The sequence below is a fragment of the Cyphomyrmex costatus genome, unplaced genomic scaffold, assembly GCF_001594065.2.
Source record: "Cyphomyrmex costatus isolate MS0001 unplaced genomic scaffold, Ccosl1.0 scaffold330, whole genome shotgun sequence".
NCBI classification, from domain to species: Eukaryota; Metazoa; Arthropoda; class Insecta; order Hymenoptera; family Formicidae; genus Cyphomyrmex; species Cyphomyrmex costatus.
Genome location: NW_017277451.1, coordinates 1,211,195 through 1,227,955, shown reverse-complemented (window position 1 = coordinate 1,227,955; position 16,761 = coordinate 1,211,195). Strand labels below are relative to the sequence as shown.

General features: G+C 31.4%; 3 protein-coding genes across 6 annotated transcripts; 1 reads left to right on the top strand and 2 right to left on the bottom strand.

Moving 5' to 3' along the window:
- Positions 1 to 1,905: 1,905 nt before the first annotated feature.
- On the bottom strand, positions 1,906 to 4,576 carry Cyt-b5 (Cytochrome b5). Of its 4 annotated transcripts, XR_001940773.1 has the most exons (5): positions 4,064 to 4,576; positions 3,792 to 3,920; positions 3,654 to 3,721; positions 2,068 to 2,158; positions 1,906 to 2,002 (listed from the first exon to the last, which is right to left on the bottom strand). XR_001940773.1 is itself a non-coding variant. In XM_018542403.1 (4 exons), the coding sequence occupies exons 1-4, from the start codon at positions 4,208 to 4,210 to the stop codon at positions 2,137 to 2,139; spliced, it is 366 nt and encodes a 121-aa protein (XP_018397905.1). In that variant the 5' UTR covers positions 4,211 to 4,576; the 3' UTR covers positions 1,927 to 2,136. The 4 variants fall into 4 exon arrangements, 3 of the variants coding, with proteins under 3 accessions (XP_018397905.1, XP_018397904.1, XP_018397906.1); XM_018542403.1 differs by having other exon boundaries at positions 1,927 to 2,158; XM_018542402.1 differs by lacking the exons at positions 1,906 to 2,002; positions 2,068 to 2,158 and adding an exon at positions 2,182 to 2,568.
- Positions 4,577 to 5,565: 989 nt separating this feature from the next.
- Positions 5,566 to 7,405, top strand: LOC108775947 (torsin family member). Its single transcript, XM_018542422.1, has 3 exons — positions 5,566 to 6,005; positions 6,450 to 6,715; positions 6,790 to 7,405. Exons 1-3 carry the CDS (start codon positions 5,810 to 5,812, stop codon positions 7,390 to 7,392), a joined length of 1,065 nt encoding a protein of 354 aa, XP_018397924.1. The 5' UTR covers positions 5,566 to 5,809; the 3' UTR covers positions 7,393 to 7,405.
- Positions 7,406 to 9,464: 2,059 nt separating this feature from the next.
- On the bottom strand, positions 9,465 to 16,617 carry Vav (Vav guanine nucleotide exchange factor). The gene is made up of 8 exons (XM_018542414.1): positions 16,211 to 16,617; positions 16,010 to 16,078; positions 15,612 to 15,732; positions 13,226 to 13,588; positions 12,730 to 13,050; positions 11,206 to 11,610; positions 10,635 to 10,906; positions 9,465 to 9,848 (listed from the first exon to the last, which is right to left on the bottom strand). Exons 1-8 carry the CDS (start codon positions 16,615 to 16,617, stop codon positions 9,491 to 9,493), a joined length of 2,316 nt encoding a protein of 771 aa, XP_018397916.1. The 3' UTR covers positions 9,465 to 9,490.
- Between the last annotated feature and the right edge of the window lie 144 nt (positions 16,618 to 16,761).

The following is a 16,761-nucleotide window of genomic DNA, read 5'->3' as shown; positions in this document are numbered from 1 at the left end:
TCGTACAACAATTGTTCATCAATACATATGTATACATATATATATATATAGTTGTAACAAGTAAATAACATGAAAAAGAGGCTCGGAATGTTTTAATATCCACTGATAAAGTTGCGATAGATGATGGTGGCAAGCACCCCAAGGGCGATTGGAATCAACCAGGACCACCAAGAACTGCAATTGCCAATCATCACATCACGATGCAGCATCGACTATTTACATATGATGATTCACATTTACACACGATTCTTATAAAAAGAAGCAGGCTCTCTGCCTGGCTTTAAATGCAGAAAGTATAAACACATTCACATTTAATTTTATATTCGTGTAAGTGTTAAAATTAAACTGATGTATTTTGTCTATATACTTAATATATATTTAGTAAAATAAAAAAAAAATTTTTTTTAACAAGAAGAAAGAATTAATACATTATTGAGGGCAATCTACTTAGAGATACAAGTTTCAATGTATTTAATTGACCAATCGTAGAATTTTTTTTACTAATTGATCAATCAAAGAATGGTTTAAAGCATTTACAGTATCAAGTGCATCATAGCTTCAATCATTTATATTAAAACGCTATATAGTTTTAAAAAATCATAAAAAATTAAATAAAAAAAGTTTTTGCCAAATATAAAACTTTTTAACATACTGTATAACATTACCCTTGTAAATAAAGTATTAGCATTGCTGAAACTACTTTCAAAGTATAGAATTTAATTAAATAAGAAAGTATAAATAGTTTGTAGAATGTGTAATGAATGAGCTAATTAAAACTTTACTGATAAGACAACAGTATCTCGGCGCAGCGCGGCGCGGCGCAGCACGGCGCAACGAGACGCGCGCGTCGCGTCGCGTCGGAGAATTTCGCTCGATATCGACGGCGGAGCGACGCCACCGTGAATCCTTATTCCGAAATGGTGCGTAGCATCCATTAGTTATCCCGCGTTCATCACGCGGCTCCTGCATGCGGGAGTCACGCAGGACGTCTGATCGCCGGCGGTTAATTTCAATGCTACTATTGCCATTTCGTTGAACTCGTATTCTGCATTCGGGGTCGGATGAATGCTTGCGTATACGACTTTTGCAACGAAATCTTTATTTACCAATGAATAAATATTACTTTTTAATAATATATAAATAATATATTATACTAAAAAAATTATTTTAATTAACAATTTAATCAATTTTGATGTTAATATATTTTTATTTTCTATACAGAATGAACGTTTTGCTGAAGCATCTAAAAATTTAGCTAAATGTAGATTAAAAAATAATTTTATCGGATTATTATCAAAACTAATTACGTAAAATGCTCGATATTAGTTAAGATAAATTTTTTTTGTAACATGGCTTATCACGTTTGAATTTTTTTACTAATTACTTTAATAGTCCAATAAAAATATTTTTTTTTTTAGAACTGTTATTTAGCTAAATTTTTAAATAAATAGCAAAATTAGTCTTTTCGAATGCGGAACTACGCATCTATTTAAGAATGTTACAATCGAATAATTTTAGTAAATACTTAGGCCGATATTCATAGCCGATTCTTACTTCAAGATCGTTTTAAGTAACGTCTTAAAAGAAAAATAAGGAAGATGTTAATATCGCAAGTGATTGATTTATGACATCTCTTAATAATGTACTTAAAATAATTTTAAATATAAAAATTGATTGTAAGTACTGGCTTTAATCTTTTAAAATATTAAATCTCAGAATCATTCTAGGCTAAAAAATCATCGTATTAAATATTTCTAAATTTTATTTAATATTATAATATTATCGTATGAACATATTTTTATTAATTTAAATTTTACAACTTATATGCGCTATTTATCAAATTTTTAGAGACCTATTATACACTTATTGGTAAATTATAGAAAAAATAATAAATATATATGTGATTACAAATTCATTATACTCATTATAAAACATATTTTCAATGCAGCCATTTTATCTCTTCATGAATGATTCAGTTAACACAGTCTTCTCGATTAATCAGCTACAATGTATTAATATTAGCAAATAAGATTGCATTTCATACAATTTGATGAAAGATCAAATTACTTTTATTAGCTTTTTTCCTCTCGTAGTCGCCTTTTATCGTTTAAGGATTTAAGGACCGAGTTTACTTCTTTATTCCGTGGAATCTTGTTTTCTAAGGAATTAAATTAATTTATTTCGTCAATTCAGAGAATGTCGCGTATAAACGCTACATGTACATATGCATATATATACTATGTGTATAAATGTATACATATAAATATATAAATGCGCGTTATTTGTATCTTATTATATAGTACACATTATCTATCTCCTTCTCTTTTGCAAAGAGATTCTAGGCCAGAAAATGCATTATTTGGTTTATAGAAAACAATAGTACGCGACGTACATTCGTACAACAATTGTTCATCAATACATATGTATACATATATATATATATAGTTGTAACAAGTAAATAACATGAAAAAGAGGCTCGGAATGTTTTAATATCCACTGATAAAGTTGCGATAGATGATGGTGGCAAGCACCCCAAGGGCGATTGGAATCAACCAGGACCACCAAGAACTGCAATTGCCAATCATCACATCACGATGCAGCATCGACTATTTACATATGATGATTCACATTTACACACGATTCTTATAAAAAGAAGCAGGCTCTCTGCCTGGCTTTAAATGCAGAAAGTATAAACACATTCACATTTAATTTTATATTCGTGTAAGTGTTAAAATTAAACTGATGTATTTTGTCTATATACTTAATATATATTTAGTAAAATAAAAAAAAAATTTTTTTTAACAAGAAGAAAGAATTAATACATTATTGAGGGCAATCTACTTAGAGATACAAGTTTCAATGTATTTAATTGACCAATCGTAGAATTTTTTTTACTAATTGATCAATCAAAGAATGGTTTAAAGCATTTACAGTATCAAGTGCATCATAGCTTCAATCATTTATATTAAAACGCTATATAGTTTTAAAAAATCATAAAAAATTAAATAAAAAAAGTTTTTGCCAAATATAAAACTTTTTAACATACTGTATAACATTACCCTTGTAAATAAAGTATTAGCATTGCTGAAACTACTTTCAAAGTATAGAATTTAATTAAATAAGAAAGTATAAATAGTTTGTAGAATGTGTAATGAATGAGCTAATTAAAACTTTACTGATAAGACAACAGTATCAATTCTTATAATCATAATACATTTGCATAATGCAAGTGCAAAAATATCTGAATTATAGATAACATTAGATAAAGTATTGTTCATTACATCACCTTTAATTAAAAAGAATTTCTGTATTCATACCATCTCTGCATAATAATTAAAATTAAAAATTAAGAAGAAAGAAGAGTTATTCTTGTTAATAGAAAATTTAGTAATGTTTATGAAATATTGTATTAAGGTGATGCTGGACCCGCCTGTATTATCGATAAGAAGAGGTTTGACAGAAACAAAAACGTCAAAAACGCTTGTTTTATCAATAATACAGACGGGTCCAGTATCACCTTAAAAAAAAGATTTTTAAAACAATGAAAAATATTCAAAAATATTAAAACGCGATAAAGATATAATAGAATTGTGAGAATGTTAGAATCATCAAATTTTTTAAATACCATGATAAAAAAATGAGAACAATCATACCTAGAACTTTCTTCATTTTCATGAGTCCAATCTTTGGTATTTTTTCCAGAATCTTCCATCCTTTCTTCCTAAAATGCACACAAATAACCAATAATAAAGAAAATGTAAAATACAGCTTGATGTAAAATTAATTCTTACTTCTACCAACTCTCCAATTTTATACGATTCCATCATTTGTCTAGCATCGGTTGAATGTCCAATATCTTCGAACGCTTCTGTAGCATCCCGTCCGCTTTGTTCCAGGAGTACTTCCTCACCACCAGGATGCTATTAAAGAAAATCAATACATCAAAATAGTTTTAATAGAAACAGTAAATTTAAAAAATATATTTCAATAAAAAAAATACAAAGATTGAGATTGTAATTAATTAGTTTAAGTTAATTTTTTGTGAGAGAGGAAGAACTGCAACCTCATTGAGAAACGAGGTGACATTGTAGACATTATTATGAATAATGATCCATGTATCTTTAACATTCTTTTCCACTTCTTCTCGCGTGAAGAGTTTGCCAGGTGATGTGGCAGTGGCGGTGTTGCTTTTACGATTCTTAGTTGCCATCTCAGTGTGTCTTTAGCTTTCCTTTGTTGATAAAACTCGAGATTACTATCTTTTAGCCAACAATTTGCGTCGATTGACTCAGCGCTTTTTCTCTTAAAATTCGTCACCGACGTTCACGTCGAAACATCAACTGGCAGTAACTAACGACTAATAACGTTCGCGGAATGATTCGGGAAGATGGACTTTGATCACCATGTAATCAGCGTTTTTGACAGATTCCAATAATTTTGAATTATCATCAGAGACTGACGCCTGACCGGCCTGACTGGGTTCCTGAAAGAATGAACAGAAACTTGTACGATTTATTCCCCAGTTACTCCAAATTAGTTTACGAAAACACCGTGGCCGTTTGAGGGCAAAACGATCGTGGCCAAATGCAGAGGTGCCAACTGTCAAAATACATATTATTATCAGAGAGAAACCTTAAGGTGGCTTTTCATGCTGACGCTCGACGCTCATTGGGCACATTCAGCGGACTCAACCACAGAAACAGTTGAGTGAGCGCTCGCTATTATTGGTGTATTCTTCCAGATCTACAATTCTGATTGGGTGATCTAAAAGAATACACCAATAACAGCGAGCGTTCACTCAACTCTTGAGTCCGCTGAATGCGTCCATTTTCAGTGTTAAAACAGATCACGTGATAAAAATTGACGAATAGCAAGCGAATATGACGCTTGCTATTCGTTAATTTTTGTCACGTGCACGAACTGTACGTAAGGCCGGAATCAGACTACGCATTGAAAATTGAGATTGAAGATTAAAAATTGAAATTTGACCAATGAGAATAAAATAAATTTTGCTCTTATTATTTTGATTGGCCAAATTTTAATCTTTCAATCTTTAATCTCACTGTTCAATGCATAGTCTGATTCCGGCCTAACGTATAGCATTTCTCTAGCTTATCGTATGCGATACTTTTCAAGAATAGGGGCCCTGTTTTACAATGTCGTATGTCGTGCCGTAAGAAATTAACCAATCATGATCGATTGTTTTCAACTGTGATTGGCCAATTTCTTATAGGCCTTCTACAATAAGCCATTACCTAAGTTTTAAGTATTAAGTCATAAGAAATTGACCACTCACAGTCGATTATTCATCACACATTCGATTGTGATTGGTAAATTTCTTATGATTTAACACTTAAAACTTAAGTATGGCTTATTGTAGAAGGCCCATTACGGTACGACATACGACAACAGCTCCCGACTATTGTAAAACGGGCTTAAGGGAATTAACCAATCCCAATCGTATATTCAACACCGGAGAGGTTATAGGTTAAAATCTTAATTAAGATTTTAACGTATTAAATATCAGTTACATTGTAATACACGGTTTCTGATGTTAAAATTTTAATAATTATTTCTATGTTAATATTTTTTTATTATGCGCAGGCCTTATAGCATATTAGATAGAAGTAGATGAAGAAACATGGTATAATTCTGGAAGGTATTGGAACACTGGAAGGTCTGACTGAAACGTTGAAACTTTGATAAGGGCCATGCATAGTATGGCATACCGTCGAGGGCCTGTGATCAAGGTTGATCTAATGATCTGTAGAAAGGACGATTATAAAAGACAACAAAAATATTCGATAACATGAATCTTGTCGAACGTGTTTTGCTACCTTCACTAATTTTTACATTCCTCTTGTTTGCACGATGCGCACATTGCGCTCTTATAACTTTGAGTATAGCCGGCGCAGTAAGTAGTTTAGGTTATTACGCGTACGAAAAGTACAAATGCCAGTATCAGGAATGCTGCACAGATGAATATATCCCTGCTGACTTAGATGGTAAAATGTGAATCCATTTATATAATTTCTTCTTATAAAAAAATTTAGATTCGTGTAGTCAGTTAAATAGAATTGATATTTTCATTCGATAAATAATTTATATATGTGGATTTATTTTTATTAAAAGTGTGTAATTTGGTGCATTTATTTTTTTAAAGATTTCTTAAGCTTGTTGATTATCCCATTAGAGCTTTTATTTAATTATTAATTTATATCAGAAATAATTTAATATCAACTTATATTAGAATATTGTATATTGCTTTATATTTTTTAAATATATTACAGTTTTTGAATATGGCTGAACACTACACCGTGTCTCCTAATAGAATATTTTTCAGATTGTCTAATACCTCTTGTCTAAAATCTAAATCTTGTCTAAATCTATATCTTTTCAATATATACATATATATAGACAAAAATATTACAAAATTATTGAAATTATAGGATTGGAGTATATATTTGCTGCTAACTTATACGGACAACAAATTGCTCATGTAACCATCATAAATGCATTTCGGTGTCACTTGGAAAATCAAAATCCATCTAAAGCATTGGTCATGAGTTTTCATGGCACACCAGGAACAGGTAAAAATTATGTCGCACAGATGATTGCCAAAACTTTTTATAAAAAGGGTGTTGAGAGCAACTATTTTTATTTTTTCAATGGCCGTAATGATTTTCCTCTGCAACAGAAAGTAGACGAGTACAAGGTATACATTCAAATATATATGTAATTTATTGTAATAAAAGAAAATGAATTAATAAATGATTTTTATTTTTGTAGGACGATTTGTATAAAATTATTTTGAATGCTCTGCAAAAATGTGAGAGATCGATGTTTGTGTTCGATGAAGTAGACAAAATGCCAGAGGATCTACTAAATGTATTAGTTCCATTTCTAGATTATAAGGACTATCATAAGTCCATTAAAAGTGGCTTCACATATCAGAACAAAGCTGTTTTTATATTTCTCTCAAACACTGGCAGCACTCAAATAGTGCAGCATCTTACAAATGTATGGATGGCTGGTAAAGGTCGAGAAGACACAAAACTACAGGATTTTGAAAAATTAATAGTTGAGGGAGCATTTAGAGAGAAGGGTGGTTTCCATTATAGTGATACTATACAGACTAGTGTGATCGATCATTATGTACCTTTCCTGCCTCTTGAGGAAATACATGTTAGAAAATGCTTGAAAAAGGTTTTCAAAGACCGAGATATTACTCCGACGGAGGAGATGGTAGAGGAGGTACTGTCACATGTAACTTTTGGCCCTGAACCTTATAATTTGTACTCCATGGCTGGCTGTAAAAGGATAGAACAGAAAGTTGCTACTATTGTATATCGTAAACAAACGGAATCTAAACTTGATCTTTCGGAGTCTTAGTTGAAGCCTTAACTTAAACCTTACTGATTGAAATAATTTAAAATACTGAAATTGTTAATAAAAGTAATAATGGTGAGAAACATTAGCGTGTAAATATTTGTATAACATCTTGATAAGATCCTTTATTGATAGAATTTCTTATTGGCACACTCAGAAAAATATATGTCTAACAATTAAAAAAATAGTAAACTTAATTTTTCGTACTTACAATAAAATATATATATGAAGAGATAAAATATATATATATATATATTTTTGTATCTATATATAGTTGTTCGACATAATTAGCAATATATCTAGTAAAAAGAGAATAATTTCTCAATTTTTTCCGAATAAATTTTTTTATAATTAATTAATTTTGGTGCTTGGAATAATACTATTTTACAGGCATAAATTTGGTGTATTTTTTTAGGCTTAATACCTAAATATTACTATTCTATATCCATTTGGACAGAATTTTGATTGGCACTAATTGAGCTTACTATGAATTAATATTGTTAGGCAGCATTTCTTTCGTAGACTTATAACTTGTTACTCCAAACAACAATCAGAAAAATTTACATATAATTACATTTTATCTAAATATATACAATATTATAAAAGTTAATTAATAGACATCTGTAGGACATCATCAAGAATCATAACATTGAACGTTTGCAAAATGAATGATGATTTTTTGATATTTAATTAACAATGCAAAACAAATCTAATTTATGCAAATATACGTTGCGGATTTAACGATTTTATTCCACAATGAGAAATTGTTCTCTTTGTTTTCTAATTACCGAACACCCTGTATACAATTTGTGTACGCATTTGTTCGCAATTTAAATATAACTAGAAATACTTATTAATTGTACAGATAGGGTTATGTACAATTAATATCTGGCAATTGACTCTGAAATTTAATCATAAAGAACAAAGTTATCGGCAAGATATCGACTGTCATATGCCCATAAAAAATAAAAAGAGGATTGATAGCAGATACATCTTTCAGACGAAAAATTCACTTTTTATTAAAGTTGAAATGGAGAATTATGTTAATTCTTTGTATAATGTTTATCTTCTTTTAATTTTCTTTAAGAAAAATTCAATTCTCAAAGAAAACAATCAAATTTCTATTTTCTAGGGCATTTTGTAGGCACTCATATTTTTCTAAATCACATGTATTTTCGGACAAACAACTTTAGTCTTTATGATCTCATCGCCTAACGATAATCAGGAATGCCGTCGCAGTAAAATATATATATAAAATATATATATATATTTACGCAATTATTATCTTTTATAATTCTATACACGTAGCTAAAAATATTTTTCTAAGTTGTCTAAGTGAAGCGCCGGATATACATCGACATTATGCGTTTGAATCTCGTTAAACACACAATAGAACAGTAGCATCAAAGTTGCGCGTGTGCTATGCAAGTTGTGCATATATTTACCTATATTTTTTATACAACGCAAAAATGCCTCGTGAATAAACTCGTCTTCTTATCCTTTTCTACTGAGGTATGCGTCGATATCAAGATTGCAATGTAAAATGATTACCACGATGTTTATTAGCCATCAAACAGTCAACAAATTAGATCGTTGCATATAAAATGTCGGTTCTATAGCTCCAAAAATTATATAAAAAAAGATTAATATGATTTAAATCATACCTAATTTTGTATATTGTAGGTAGCAATTTATTTTTTACATTTTATCCTCTGTTTGATGTTTAAATAAACTGAGGCAAACTTAATTCTTCATGTAAGGTTTAATTAATAAACCCTACGTTATCCAGGAGATTGACGTGTCTAAGTGTACAATTTTTATCGTATAAGTTTATCGAGATAAGTGTCACATGATCTCAAAAAAAATTAAATATATATGTATATCCTATAGAAACATTTTAGAAATTTTTACCAATTTATATAAAACTTGATAATTTAAATCTACACAAGAATGCAGTTTTGTAAAAGAATTGTATTAATATTTTGTCAAAATGTATAATAATCAACGATCATACACAAAAGGCATCTAATCGGGACTTAGAAATCAGATATGTTATATGCAACGACATAATACCTTTAATATATCTTTAATATATATAGTCCTATTCCTCCTCCACATACTCTTTTGGAAAAAATCCTATTTGATCGCCTATTTTACCCTTCCACCATCCTTTAGCATCACCTTCCTTGCTCAGTACCACGACTCGACAACCACGTCGTAAGCTCAATTGATTGCGTTCGCAGCCATGGAAATCGAACAATGCTTTGGCCAAGACACGTCGATAAGGCCATAATAGACGTTGATCTAATTTCTCGAAGTTTTCCGAGAGTGATGCTCGTTCGTAATACTCGACCAATTCAACGACGCTCTTGAAAAATCGGGACTCACTGAGATAGTATAGATCCGCCCCGTCTACATCCCGTTTGAATACTCGGATATGTTTCACCGCCCCTTCCGCTCTGAAAAAATATATTTAATGAAAGGTTTTAGGAAATTTAAGTAAAATAAATAGAGTCTATAAAAAAAAGAACAGAATTTTTACAAACAAATGTTTAACTCAAAATGGTTTTTTATTTCATAGTTGTGTCCAATAAAAAAATTGTACGTTTCTGCTTTATTGAAGCCATCTTTAGCGATATATTTTAAACAATATTTCAAATAAGTTGTAGATGATTTACCTGATAGATACTCCAGGGATATATTAATGCGGAAATAATTATTACAATATAATTATGCCCGTTCCGTGCCGACGCCCGTTGAATCGTCTCTTGTGTTCTCATTTCCGTGTCGCGGGAGCGCGGGCTTGCTCGAATTCGCGAATCGGTCGTGCGGGAGTAACATTTTGGGGGCTCGTCCGGGATTTGAATCCAAAATGTTACGCCCGCACGACCGGTTTCGAAATTCGAAACGGAAACGATCCAACGGGCGTCGGATCGGAACAGGTATAACAATATATATCGCTAAAAGTTTGAATAAAGCCGAAATGTATAATTTTTCTGTTGTGGACACAATTATGAAATAAATATATTCTTTATTGAAAATTTTTTGTGCACTAATTATCGTGCTGTTACTCAATTGTTTTTTACTTTATTATTTTAAATATTAAAGGTAAAGTTATTTATAAATAATATATTATATATATATATATTATTAAATATAATATAATAGAAATGAATTATATAATGCATAAAAAACTAAAGTTAAATTTTCCTAAAACAAAGAAATTTTTTGTCGTTCAAACTTACTTGATACTAAGAGCGTAATTGGTTTCATGTTTGAGACGTGGTTGTCCAGTTGGACGAACACGCAACATGTAAGTGCCATCATCGCGGGATTCCAGTTTGTTGGAAGCTGCATCTCTACCCATTTCCCCGACAAACCATAACTTCGCAGCGAGCGCACGTTCGCAGGGTAATGGCGGTGGAGGTGTCGGCGACGTCGGCGTAGGCATGCAACGACCCGAGTGCGCAATGCACTGCTTGTGTACGGCAAGGCGACATGTCTCGCATTTGTAGCCCTATATGATACAATACTCGATTAAAAATTTGTAATTTAAATTTTTTGATATTTTGAAAGAGATCAAGAAATAAAGTTGCAAATTTGGCAAATGTAAATTATGATCATTGATCTATACATTGCTCATTTTTTATAGCTCTAAAGCATTTTGTATAAATCTTAAAAGTTGTGATTCCATATATATATATATATTATATATATGGAATATACATATATATATATATATATATATATATATGGAATCACAACTTTTAAAATTTATACAAAAACTTTATATATATGTTATGTGCTAATTATTACCTGGAATATACGGCCTTTAAGGAATTTTCCACAACGTTGACAACTTTTAGGAGTGTCAAATGTCGTCAACTTAAATTTATGATTGGTATTCCGACAGGCTGCAGGATTAACGTTATCCATCGCGTCCTGTAATGCCTTTATCCACATCTGCTTTTGCTCCTCTGTTCTCGCATATAAAGTATATGCCGTGTATGCTTGTTTATGTACAAGTAGCCACTGATAGGACCAACGCGAATCTCTGCCCAAAGTTCGACGTCCTATGTGATCTTCTAATCTATAGTCATCTAATCGTAGAGTCTCCCGGTAGCAGTATTGGTCTCCTCTGCCAGCTTTGCAAATCAATACCACTTGCTCGAATACGAATGCATAGCGGGCCTTAATTCGTTGGTCGCCATGAGCTTTCACCTGCAGAAAAATTGAATTAGTCATGATCCCATATTAGGTATATTTTTTATTCATACACTAAACTGCACTGGTACTCTTACTTTTGTCAAATATTAAATATATACCTATGTTATTTTAAATTCCAAAAATATAAACTAGCTCAGCCACAAATTGCAATGTTTCCATGGAAACTAACAAACTAAATGTACATATTTTTGTGTGAAATTAGGGCATTTGATAGTAAGAACGCTATAATTATAGCGTAAGCACTATGACTTCTTCTTTATTATAAAAATAATATATATAAATAAATTGTATGTTTTGACTCTCTATTTTGAGTCTTCTTTAGCGAGATGAGTAGAACAATGAATATATAGTAGTCACCTCCTCCTAAATAAAAGTCACTTCTGAATTGGTAGATCCAAAGTGAAATTGGCAGATTAATGCTGCATATATTTCTCACAAAAGTATAGATATAATTTTTCTCAAAATTTTCAGAATTTTTATGTAAATTACATAATTTCTGTATACATATAATCATAAATTTAAAAAAAAAATTATTAGATTTTTCATTACACAAGTCTTAAAATAATTCATAATTAAAATATACGAAAAATTTTGAAAAAAATATTAATTTTTTAATATTTCTGAAGAATATTCCAATTAGATTATTCTAATTTTTATAAATTTTTATAAGTTGAGAATAATTTTCAACATAGGAATTAATTAATTTTGATCTCTTATATTTAATTAACAACTTAATTATTATATATATATATATATATATATAATACATAAACATGTATTAATACTCACTGGTTTTCTAACTCATGCTTCAATTAATTCCTCTGCGTTCATTTTTTATAAATTAGAAATAATTTGTATGGATGAATATATAAATGTAACGCATAATGTACAATATAGGTTAGATTCAACTCTTTTAACGATATTATTTCTCTTAACAATATCTTCTTAGTTGTTGTTAAGTTTACGACAAAGTCGCCATTTTGTACTTAATGAATGATAGTTAGTACTTATAAATAGGAAAAGTAGTTTACTAATGACAATCGTTTAATAACGACATTGTTAAGGCTTATAGAATAGGGCCCTTATATATTTTTGTTTAATAATTAGGCAAACCTTGAGCTCGCCGTCACGAAGTAATCGGCCGAAATCCTTCAGCTGTGCATCTTCAGGGACATCCCAGTCAATTATCGATGCTTGGATGTCTTTTATGATATCCAGCGTGTCAGAATCGCGTTTTACTTCATTTATATATTGAGCAACATCGACCATCACTTCCCTCGCCTTTGTCAATGCACAGAAATCCTCTAGCCACTCGCGAGGAGTTTCTTCTACCAACTTATCCAATAGCAAGTGATACTTCAGCACCCTTTGCATTGGCACAGATAGTATATCGCTCAGCTTAAATTTATTACTGTTAGCTTCTTGTTCACATCTCTGCAATAAATATCATAGTTAAAATAGTGGCAATGTATTACTCTCTTTAATATTAAATAAATTTGGCGAAATAAATATTGACTTTTTTTCTTTCTAAAAAGACTGAATGCAAAATTGTAGAGCTTTTAATTTTCGTTTAGTCCAATGATTTCACAACTTGTACTATGAAACTTACGATAACTTCTTGATTGATTACTTCATTACGCGCGCAGGCTTCCTGCAGAGTATATTGTGCTAAGGTGAGATTTGCGCAGTAGTCGCCGTAAATGAGGAACTTCTCCCGCCAGTCGAGGAAAACTTGGGCGATCGCGGCGCTGTTTCGAGCCTTACGTAGCTGACTGTGGAAACCCACATGGATCTCTGAGAGTTGCTTGATACCGAAGAAGATGCGGGCGGAATCTTCGGGTCGGAGTAACGACGACAATGGTCGGACAAATTGTCTAAGTAGATTACTGAGAACCTCTGTATAATTTCGCTCAGTTTCCACGAGCTCCTGGATCACATAATCTCTTTTCTCTCCTCCAGAAATGGCACTACTCTGTTGCACGGAAATTATTATGATGAATAAAAAGTGTTTTTGTGCAAATTATAAAGTAGTATGCAAGGTGTAAAGCGGAGCACATAGTGAAGAACAAAATTAATCATATAAAAATGCGCTAATAATAAATGAGAATTCACTTTCCTCTGGACTTAACATTGAGATTAAATACTGAATACATTCATATAATATTTTTATATTTTAATACAGGATCTCTCTGATTAATTGCGTCTTCTTCAAGTAACTCAAATAATCGAAAGGAAAGTTTGGGGATATTTTATAACATAAAAAAATAATAGACACAAGGACAAACAATGATGACCTGCGCAACTGATGGAGGAGGTGGTAAATGTAGACTACAAAGGTCCTGGTAGATCTCCTCACTCTGCGCGTGGCTGCAAAAAGCTCCATACCCATCTTCCTCGCCGACAGGATCCTCATTATCACCTCCGCCGCTTGTCTCGTCGCCTTCTCGTCTCCTAAACCTCCTGCGACGACCTTCATCTTCGCGGCTTTAGCATAAAAACACAAAAAAAAATACAGCCATGCACTATGACATGCATACTGACGGGAATTGCTAAGTTCTCGGCAAAAATCAAATCATAATACAGCACAATTATAGGATCTGCCACTGATGACAATTGCGATTTATTTTCAATCTGAAGAATGAAACAGTGCCACCATTGTATCACGTTGACAGTATATCTACATAATTTAATGCAGAGTTGACAACGTTACCTCATAAAAATAACTCGTTACCGTTATCGTTACTCAAAATATAACGAATCGTTACTTTTTCGTTACTTTTTTTTCTTGACACTAATATAATATTATGTGCAGATTTTTTTGATAAATGTAAAAAACATTAAAATTCTATTTTTTAGTAGAAGAATAGAACTAAAAAATGTGTGTGTATATATATATATATAATATATATACACAATATGTATATAGGTACATATAATTATAATTATATACATACAATATATAATATTATATATATTCATATTAGGATAGAATCTCACGTGATCTCACTGGTCTCATCACTACAGTCTACAGGCTATATATTAGCCTATAGGTGCGTTCCGTTTCACGCATAGTGCGTATGATACATCATTTTATCCTTACTGTTCACTGAATATTAAAGAAAGATAAAATGATACATCATGCGCATTATGCGTGAAACGGAATGCAGCCTATAAGTGTAAAAACTGTGAATACAATGTGAAAAAAGGCGACGTGATTACGTGATTAATAGAGCCAATCAAACCTATTTCTTTAACGTCGCACCTCTGTTCTCTACAGCTCTAGTTACGACAAAAACTTTTACGTTACTAGAAATAAAGTAACGATAAAAGTAATGAAATCGTTATCATTACTCTAAAAATGTAACTGCTTTACAATGAACTATTACTGTTACTCCGAAGAAAATGTAACGTCGTTACCTATTCGTTACCGAAAAAAGTAACTTGTAACGGTAACGACGTTACAAATAATGCGTTACTTGTCACCCTGTTTTAATACATCAACACGTTATTTAATGGTATACAATATTCATGTATGTGTATACATATTTCAGAAGAAAATATTACTTCAAATTATTGTGCTTCATAAAGCACAAAAAAGATTCTGAAATAGAGCCTCTTTCACACAAAAATATCCATCTATATCAAAAATATACCATGCATAATAAAAATCCATCTATATCATGCATAATACAAATTTTCAATATTAAAAAAGTCTTTTTTATAATAAATATAATTTATAATTAATATTTCCTAGAATAATAAATTTGTATAAATGAAACAAAGCTGGGGCAAATTTGAGTCAAAACTCAACTATCAAGCAATAGGTTTTAAATCACAGCATAACATTTTGTTTATATAAGAATAATTTATGCTTTGGATCATTTACTATTTATAGATTGGAGAGGCTGCATTTGAGAAAGAAGGATACAATGATGGCCGATATTCTTTCAATAAAAAATGTTCTTAAGATTGTTAAGCCGTAAAATGGCATATACCTTCTCCGTAGAAGGCCAGTTACGATGAGAATTACTCGAGAAGTAGAGCAATTCCTCATAAACCCGAGACTCATCTACGTCCACAGTCCTAGTTTTTAACGCCACGTATCCATTTGTGGCACTAAATCAATTAACATAAAAGTTAACCAAACTCTCTGCTATTATTTTTTGAAAGCCGAATAATGTAATTACTTCTTTTATCGATCATTATATTTAAAAAAAGAAAAATATATATATCTCTATATAACGTGAATGGAAAGAGAAGTTTTATTTAAAAAAAAAGAGACAAATTTTAACCTTTTTAAAGTCAAGATATAACATTTCTTGACATTTAATATTCAACGAATTGTATATAAATTAATAAGTTACAAAAATGTAACTTAATAATGGACTCTTACCCTGCTCCAGCACTTTGTAAATCCTTATAAATATCCTCTTGCGATCTTCCATGACCAACGGAGAATCCACTGTAAAAAAATATTTATTTCTTTATTATTAATTCTTATTTACCTTATAATTATTAATCTATTTATGTTATTTTGATTGAGACAAACTGATGGTAATCAAATTTTAATATGAATTAATGCATTGATACTTACGGTATACCCTTTCGCCTCAGTCTTGGACAATTGGACAAGGCGGAGAGTGTGCAGAGAACGCGATGGAAGTTAGAAAGGTCAAATAGCATCGATGGTTCAAAGAGTTCCGAATCAGAGAGACTAAAGACATTCGAACACGCTGATAAAAATACTTTTATATTACGCAAGCATAGAAATTGTGCCAATTGTGGCTTTTGATTCACGTCTTTCATATCTATGCATCCCGGATCTACAATGTTCAATAGATTGCACAGCAATACACCATCCCGTAATGTATAGGCCAGGTCGAATGCAGTCGCCTGTGGCCAATTGGCTTTGTGATCTGCTCGTAGTGCACCACATCTGATCAGCCATCTGGCAGATTCATGCCAGGCCTTATTAGCATCCACACTGTCTGTCCTATACATTTTGATACTTCTTTGTTCAACGGTTAGGACATTGAAGGCACACAGTTATAATTTTGTTCAATGGTTAGGACATTGAAGGCACAGTTATAATTTTGCAGATATTTCATGCATTAGATTCCATGGTTCCATTCATCAGGCTGCTAT

Coding starts and splice junctions, on each gene's coding strand:
- Cyt-b5 (XM_018542402.1), bottom strand. CDS start 4,210: ATGGCAACTAAGAATCGTAAAAGCAACACCGCCACTGCCACATCACCT. Junction 3,921..4,063: donor TCACCTCGTTTCTCAATGAG/GTTGCAGTTCTT, acceptor TTTCTTTAATAG/CATCCTGGTGGTGAGGAAGT. Junction 2,569..3,653: donor GAAAATGAAGAAAGTTCTAG/GTATGATTGTTC, acceptor TGGCAATTGCAG/TTCTTGGTGGTCCTGGTTGA.
- LOC108775947 (XM_018542422.1), top strand. CDS start 5,810: ATGAATCTTGTCGAACGTGTTTTGCTACCTTCACTAATTTTTACATTC. Junction 6,006..6,449: donor TATCCCTGCTGACTTAGATG/GTAAAATGTGAA, acceptor TTGAAATTATAG/GATTGGAGTATATATTTGCT. Junction 6,716..6,789: donor AGAAAGTAGACGAGTACAAG/GTATACATTCAA, acceptor TTATTTTTGTAG/GACGATTTGTATAAAATTAT.
- Vav (XM_018542414.1), bottom strand. CDS start 16,617: ATGTATAGGACAGACAGTGTGGATGCTAATAAGGCCTGGCATGAATCT. Junction 13,589..15,611: donor ACTGGCCTTCTACGGAGAAG/GTATATGCCATT, acceptor TCCGTGCAACAG/AGTAGTGCCATTTCTGGAGG. Junction 11,611..12,729: donor TTCGTGACGGCGAGCTCAAG/GTTTGCCTAATT, acceptor ATTTTTCTGCAG/GTGAAAGCTCATGGCGACCA.